Source organism: Penaeus monodon, chromosome 33 (assembly GCF_015228065.2).
Source record: "Penaeus monodon isolate SGIC_2016 chromosome 33, NSTDA_Pmon_1, whole genome shotgun sequence".
NCBI lineage: Eukaryota > Metazoa > Arthropoda > Malacostraca > Decapoda > Penaeidae > Penaeus > Penaeus monodon.
In genome coordinates, this window is record NC_051418.1 from 11,759,758 (window position 1) to 11,760,524 (window position 767).

At 36.5% G+C, this 767-nt stretch overlaps 1 protein-coding gene across 1 annotated transcript in view; it reads left to right on the plus strand.

Annotated features, from left to right (window-relative positions):
* The window catches only part of LOC119594037 (uncharacterized protein DDB_G0283697-like), a gene marked incomplete in the record, with an annotated part of 31,250 nt that overhangs the window by 10,369 nt on the left and 20,114 nt on the right, over window positions 1-767 (plus strand). The window contains 2 exon segments of the mRNA XM_037943065.1: window positions 313-414; window positions 669-749. Of these exon segments, the coding sequence (XP_037798993.1) occupies window positions 313-414; window positions 669-749 (183 nt within the window).

The following is a 767-nucleotide window of genomic DNA, read 5'->3' on the forward strand; positions in this document are numbered from 1 at the left end:
AACTCGACAAATCTCACTGTCCACCCTAAAACAGATTGTTGTGGTCTGATAACAGTTCAGCTCGAGCCCCCTTAGTTCTCCAGATAGTGGACCTAGTTCTAGCCAAAAAGGTTTTAATTCCTTAACTAAGTCTAGTTCTAAAGTTTCATAATGCTGGTGAATATGCAGTTTTACTGAAAAGACCATTTGAAGTTGATGTTTCAGTCAGTTATCTTTTTGAAGAAAACTTAATCTAAATAATTTAATGCTCTTAGTGGAACATGGTATTGCTTGGTGTTCCATGTGCTGTTATCATGCTGATATGATTAACAGATCCAGAGATTCATAATGGTGGTGCTGCAGGAAACAGAGACAAGACCTTTGATACAGCAAGGTCATGTGAGGAGAATGATCAGTTATTTCAGAGGGAGGAAGGTAAGGCATTGCTTGAAAAAATATACAGATGTGTGTATATTTTATATGCCTGAAAAGACTCCTAACAAGTCACACAAATTGTCAATAAAGTGGAGGATAATTCTACATATATGTATTGTCTTCAGGAAGTTGATGCTGCAGTCAGTTATCTCTTTACATCAAAGTGATATGATGTTCTTACTGATAAATGATGTCTGTGGATGTTCCAAAAACTAATGAGATAATAAAGCTTTATGTGTTTTTTATGTTGACAGATCTTGACATTCAAGAAGATGGTCCAGTAAATGAAGCAAAGACCTCTGATGAGACCAAGTCAAGCGAAAGTGATGAGGAAGGTAAGTCACTGTGTGTAG